The following is a 7,225-nucleotide window of genomic DNA, read 5'->3' as shown; positions in this document are numbered from 1 at the left end:
AAAAATTACCTAATTAAAAAATAAATTGAGACAACCCTTTAAATAGCATATCTTGAAATGCTTTTTTTCTTTAATTTTTACTTTTAAAATAAGTGTTAAGGGATTTTTGTCTCCTTTATTGCTAAGGGTCTCTTCAGCAAGTGAGAAACAAAGTACATAGGGAAAATGTTGAGCCTGTCTAACTATGTGGTGCTGTCAAATGCACAGAAAAATGAACTGCTAATAGACTTATTTGAGTTTCAGAAATCTCTGGTGTTACATGTAACAATAAGTACAAAGGTTTGGGGGTGGAAATGATATTCTAGTTGATAGTGTCTCTGTAGACATTTATTTTAATTCCTTTTCTGATTCTGTTACCACTGAAGAAGTGTATGAGTTAAGTGCTCTTGTAAATGAATAGAATGTAACCATTGATTCAGTTTTCTGCATTTATATATAACGCATGATCAATTGTTGCATAAATTTGCTGCTATTAATGTTCCTTGCCAATACAGCAATTCTGACTATTGAACTGTTCTTGGCATTGCAGTGGACTAAAGAGGATGGACATAGAACTTCCACCTCTGCTGTCCCTAACCTGTTTGTTCCATTGAACACTAACCCAAAGGAGGTCCAAGAAATGAGGAACAAGGTTTGTAACTGTTGTTAAATAATTTAATTTGCCATCACTTTTGTTTAAATTGCATACTTGTAAAAAGCTAATAATTTTGTTGTGATGAGGTCTTGCAGAAATCAAAAGCATGGCTTCTGCATTGTCCTCTCCATGATAACTAGAGGCAGAAACAGTTGCTATATATTCTTGAACTAAGCTCAGTAATCATTTGTCACCTGCTCCTTTTGACCCAAGGAGGGCTTTAAACTAGGTTCAAAGGGGGCATGTGATAAAAGCCCACAGGTAAGTGTATATATATATATATAAAAAAAAAGTGACAATACCACAGGGTTAGATGTTGGGGGGTGGGAGGACATGGAAAATTACAAGAGAGAAATTAGAGGGGGAATCTGCCCAACATCCGTAGATGTCTGTACTCAGATGTAAGAAGTATGGGGAATGAACAGGAAATATTAGTACATAAGCTAAATTATGACTTAATTGGCATCACAGGAACTTGGTGTGATAAGTTCCATGACTGGAATATTGGTATAGAGGGGTATAGCTTGATCAGGAAGGACAGGCAGGGTGAAAAGGGAGGAGGCTTTGCATTATACATCAAGAATATATAAGCTTGTTCTGTAGTCCAGAAGGAGGTGGGAGGCAGACAAGCTGAAAGCTTCTCGGTTAAGATAAAGGGGGTTAAAAATACGGGTGACATTCTGGTAATGGTCCACCATAGACCACCAGATCAGAAAGAGGAAGTGGATGAGGCATTTCTAGAACAAATAACAAAAATATCCAAAATACAAAACCTGGTACTAATGGGAGACTGTAAGTACCCTGACATCTGTTGAAAGAGTAATATGGCAAAAAATAAACTTTCCAATAAGTTCTTGGAATGCATTGGGGAACAACTTTTTGTTCCAGAAAGGAATTAACCAGGGAGCTAGACATTTTAGACTTGATTCTGACCAATAGGTCAGAATTGGCTGCGAATCTGAAGGTGGAAGGCAATTTGGGTGAAAGTTATCATTTCATAGTTCTAAAGAAAGAAAAGAGTGAGAGCAGCAGAATAAGGACAGGGGACTTTAAAAAAGGCAGACTTTAACAAATTCAGATAAATGGTAGGTAAGGTCCCATGAGAAGAAAATCTAATAGAAAAAGGAGTTCAGGAGAGCTGGCAGTTTCTCAAGGAGACAATATTAAACGCGCAACTGCAAACTGTTCCAATGTGAAGAAAAGATAGGAAGGATAATAAGAATCTAATATTGCTCCACCAGGAACTCTTTAATGACTTGAAAATCCAAAAAGGAATCCCACACAACGTGGAAACATGGACAAATTGATGAGGAGTACAAAAGTATAGCACAGCATGTAGGAACAAGATCAGAAAGGCTAAGGCACAAAATGAGGTACAACTAGAAAGGGACATAAAAGGCAATTAAGAAGACATTCTTTAAATACACTAGGAACAAGAGAAAGATGAAACAGTGTGTGTCTCTTCTACTCATTGGGGAAGGAGAGCTAATAACTTATGACATCAAGAAAAATGAGGTCTTTAATTCCTGTTTGCTTCAGTCTTTAGTAAAAAAAAAATTCATGGTGGCTAGATGCTCAGTACAGTTAATATTAAGAACAAGAGGGGAAGGAATGCAAGCCAAAATAAGGAAAGGTTAAAGAATATTTAAATAAGTTAGATGTGTTCAAGCTGATAGGATCTGATGAAATTCATCCCAGGTTACTTATTTAACTAGCTGAAGCCATCTTGGAACCATTAGCAATTATCTTTGAGAACTCCTGGAGGATGGGTGGGTTCCCAGAGGACTGGAGAAGGGCAAACGTAGTACCTATCTTTAAGAAGGGAGAAAAAGAGGCCATGGGGAATTACAAACTAATCAGCCTAACTTCAATACCTGGAAAGATACTGGAATAATTTATTAAACAATTGGTGTGTAAACACCTGGAGTTAGAATAGGGTTATAAGGAATAGCCAGCATTGCTCAGTTGGCGGGGGGGAGGGAGGTGCAGCGGCTAGGGCAGGCTCCCTACCCGGCTCCAGGGAAGTGGCAACCCCAGCTCCTAGCTCTATGTGCTGCCTCCGCTACGCCCTGCCCCACCCCAAGCCCTGGTTCTTCAGCTCCCATTAGCTGGGAACCGTGGCCAGTGGGAGCCACAGGGGCGGTGCGTCAGGGCGGTGGCAGCAGCAGCACATGGAGCTAGGAGCTGAGGGAGGGGAGTTGCTGTCTCCCTTCCAGGGATACCCCCACCCCCCCACGGTAAGCACCACCCCACACCCCCAGCCCTGAATCCACCCATACTCCTGCTGCTGGGGGGCGGAAGGGCCCGAGACTGTCGCAGCAGCGGCCAGTGCGCCTGGCATAGGGGCTGCATTAACTGCTCTGGCAACCCCCAGGCCAGGTGCACCAGCCTGTGCAGAAGTCACGGAAAGTCACAGAATCCGTGACCTCCGTGACAAACACAGAGCCTTACTTATTACTGCTTGGCCAGCTTCTATGTCTGATATTACGTTATACAGTTCCAGGCAGACTTTTTCAGGAGGTAGGGTCCAGAATTGAGCCACATACATGATGTGGCTGATTATTGTTAATTGTGATAGGGCCTGAGGGTGAACCAAGAACTTGAGCTAAGCAGTGTACAGTCCCTGCCCTGAAGAGTTCACAATTTAAATAGACAAGACAGAAAGAGTCAGGGGAAATGATCAATCATCATGGTAGTGCTGTGATTTTTTTGTTTTGAGGAATTTTTATTTAGATTTTAGGGATGGGATTAGCTAAATATGTATTCTAAAATGGCTTCTGCTCCTAATTAAAATTCTTTGCAAAATATCTCCAAACCTTTGTCAATTTAAAATTAAAGCACAGAAATATGGATCCACCAGTCTATGGACGTTGCTTTATAATTGGGCTGTGATTAGGCAAGGTGTGGTTCTCCCCCACTTCCCAGATCTGTTGAGCCAGATATTAACCATTTTAAAGTGGTTCAGTGGTTTGAATTCCAGTCTGTGTGAAATTAACTTTAGATGTTACCACTGATCTTCTGTGAGGAAGTAGTTGGATCATCTTATTTAGCTTCCATTCTTGCAAAAGTATAAACCATGTGTTGGCAACCTGTTAGCTAAAATTAGTAATGGCCTAACTTCCCTCCGATTGCTGCTGCTGGTGCTGTTAGTTGATGCCACTATCGGAAAAAGAGGAGTTTGTGCAGGTAAAATCTTTTAAAAGGTTGCTGGCATGAGCACTGTTTAGTGCTACGGGAGAGTCTGTCTGTTTTAAGGTTAAGGATAGAGCCATCATCTTTGTCCCAGCGGTGTTGTGAAATGGTCACTGTTTAATATGGAAAGTTCAGTGCAATTTAACCAATCCAAAAGGCAAAGATCTTGAAACTGAAATCTACACATGTGAAAGGTTCAAGTAGGCAGATGTTGATCCTTGTTATGTTGAGTTACTCACATTGATGGTATGTTGTTTTCTGTGTGAACATGCCTTCTTTTGAAAGCCCTGGGCTTGTTAAATGATAGCTGAACTTATCATGTAGAGTCCTTCACATACTTGCCTTTCCAGTTTTTATAATGTGCTCTTCCTGTGGGAGCTGCGTGGATTTTATTGGGTTTGGTATTTGGCTGCAATCTAGTCATCAAAAAATTGTACTTTAAGAACAATAATAAACATTTTTGTGTAGCAACATAGATGGTAGATTTGTTTGTCTTGTCCAAAACAAATAATTTATGGAAAGCCTGGTTTTGGGAGCAGTATTTCAGACAGAGGTAAAGGTCAGATGTAGACTAGATCGCACAGACAAAACTTTATTTAAGGAGCTCCAAATATCCCTGGCTCTTTTGAAGTATCTGCTCTGTAATGGTTCCCGTTCTACTAAATAATACAAAGAACTGTCAACACAAAGTTCAAGTAACTAGATGTCCGGTGCCAAACAAATTATATTCTAGCTTTTTTTTATAGCTTATACGATAAAATATATTTGGAGAAATAAAATTGCTAATAAACTTGCAACTGACAATAGAAAGGGTATGTTGAATAAGACTCATTCTTACCTTTTTGCAAAAACTGTCACGAGGAAACTGTCAACTTAAACTTGGTTTAAATTTATTTTTTTTATAAAAATTTTTTTTATAAAACCTAAGATCAGTAGAAGTGGAAAACAGTTGTTAAATAAACATTTCCACTGTGGTGCTAAAAGCCTGAAAGTGAAACCAACCAAAAACAGAAATAAAACTGATTTCAGGGGTTTTCATTGCCCCAGTCAAGATAAACGCAAGGAGTAAACCCAGAGTATAGAGTTGTGGGAATAAGATTTTTAATTTTTTCAGTTTTAATAATCTTAGGTGTTTGATAGTAAGATGGGTAGCTTCGTTTGTTTACAACATAATTTTAAGATGAATAGCCCTTTGCCATCCATGCAGCCACAAGTGAATCCCTCTAAATGCATCCTCTTCTGCAGCTTTAGAAACAGCGCTCCAAACTACTTTGAAATGTTGCATGCTGGGTCAGCAATTATGGTTTCATTGCCCTCTCAAGACATCCAGGTTCAGGAATTACTTTATTTCTATTCCCACATTGTGGAATGAGGAAAGAGTTTGCAAACATTGAAGACATAAAAGAGAACATTTGTGTTTAGATACACAGATGGATACTTCTTTATGCAGTTAACTGATTTTTGCATTCAAAAATATCCATTTGTGCACATGCAAATGAGGTATTTTGCATTCTCAAACAAATGTACTCATTAGCATCCACTTCAAAAGTATCGCCACCACTGTCAAAGTTTGGATGGTAAATTGAGGTGGTAAAGAGTATTGTTATTAAATAATCAATTTGTAAGTATCTAGAGGTTAGTAGAATTATAAGTAATAGCCACATGGATTTGTCAAGAACAAATCATGCCAAACCAATCTAATTTCCTTCTTTAACAGGGTTACTAGCCTATTGGATGGGGGAAAACTATAGATGTGATGTATCTTGATTTTAGTAACACTTTTGACATAATCCCACAACATTCTCATAAGTAAATTTGGGAAATGTGGTCTAGATTAAATTACTATCAGGTAAGTTCAAAACTGCTTGAAAGACCAAAGAGTAGTTATCAATGGTTTGCAGTCAAATGGGTGGGGAAAACATCTCTAGTGGGATCCAGCAGGGGTTTGTTCTGGGTCTGATACTGGTCAATATTTCCATTAATGACTTGAAAAGTGGAGTGGAGAGCGTGGTTACGGAATTTGTAGATAGCACCAAACTGGGACTGGCCGCAAGCACTTTGAAAGACAGTATCAAAATTCAAAACAACCTTGACAAATTTTAGAACTGCTCTGAAATCAACAAGATGAAATTCAGTGAGGACAAGTGTAAAGTACTACATCTAGGAAGGAAAAATGAAATTCACAACTACAAATGGGAAATAACTGGCTAAGTATTAGTACATCAGAAAAGGATCTGGGGATGATAATAGATCAGAAATTGAATGAGTCAATGTGATGCAGTTGCGAAAAAGGCTAATATCAATCTGGGGTATTAATATTAAAGGAATGTTGTATATAAGACATGGAAGGTAATTATCCCGGTCTACTCAGCCTCTGTGAGGCCTCAGCCAGAGTAGTGTGTCCACTTCTGGGCACCACGCTTTAGGAAAGGTGGATAACTTGGAGAGAGTTTAGAGGAGAGCAACAAAAATGATGAAAGGTTTAAAAAACCTGACATACGAGGAAATGTTTAGTCTAGAGAAAAGAAGATTGAGGAAGGAGCTAATAAGTCTTCCAACGTGTTACTGGCCATTATAAAGAGGATGGTGATCAGTTGTCTTTCATGTCCACTGAATATAGGACAAGATGTAATGGGCTTAATCTGCAGCGAGGGAGATTTAGGTTAGATTTTTTTATTTTTTTTTAGTGTTCATGCACACATACTTTCGAGCTACAAAGGTTAGTTAAGCCCTGCTTTAGGCTTCCAAGTAAGGTTGTGCATTCCCCGTCACTGGAGGATTTTAAGAACAGATCAGTGGTTCTTAACCTTTACTGCAGCCTGCACCCCTTTGGTTCTCAAAATATGTTCTCACACCCCTTATCAAAAATCGTGGAAGTAGGTCAGTTCTTTAAACCTAGATGTATTATTTGTGTATTATAGTCATCGTTTAAAATGTATAATGTTAATAAATACATAGATTTGATTAAACGTGCCTGTGCTTAATTTGTGTTTTCGATGATTTACCTTCTAAAAAAAATCTGGCACCCCCAGAAAGGGCATCTTGCATCCCGGGATAAGAACCACTGGGTTAGACGAACACCAGTCAGGAGATGGTCAAGGTTTACTTGGTTCTGCCTCAGCTGGACAAGATGACCTCTCAAGGTCCCTTCCGGCTCTACATTTCTATTATTCTATTTTAGTAGCACTTCCTGTTGGTTTTGGAATTACTCTCTGTGGGAGTGTGGTTATGGAATTTGTGGATGCTAAAAGGTTGAACATGGTAAAAGACTGATCTGGAATGTTCTGATGTCCCTCTGAAGTGGCTTTCTCTGCTACCTGATCAATCTACTTTTACAATGTAAAAGGAAAGCAAATGCATGCTGTGGTACCTGGATACCAAACTGATTGGCATGTAAGA

The 7,225-nt window shown here is 39.1% G+C and overlaps 1 protein-coding gene across 17 annotated transcripts in view; it reads left to right on the top strand.

Annotated features, from left to right (window-relative positions):
- The window catches only part of ADD1 (adducin 1), a 136,152-nt gene that overhangs the window by 97,678 nt on the left and 31,249 nt on the right, over positions 1-7,225 (top strand). For 16 of the 17 annotated variants that reach the window (XM_073342678.1, XM_073342669.1, XM_073342677.1 and 13 more), the window contains exon 11: positions 530-631. The exons of the other annotated variant lie outside the window; for it this stretch is intronic. In XM_073342678.1, coding sequence (XP_073198779.1) covers positions 530-631 — 102 coding nt within the window. The remainder of the gene's footprint in view (positions 1-529; positions 632-7,225) is intronic. 17 annotated transcript variants of the gene reach the window in all.

Source organism: Lepidochelys kempii, chromosome 4 (genome assembly GCF_965140265.1).
Source record: "Lepidochelys kempii isolate rLepKem1 chromosome 4, rLepKem1.hap2, whole genome shotgun sequence".
NCBI lineage: Eukaryota > Metazoa > Chordata > Testudines > Cheloniidae > Lepidochelys > Lepidochelys kempii.
Note: the sequence above shows the minus strand (reverse complement) of the source record. Positions and strands in the feature narration are given on the sequence as shown.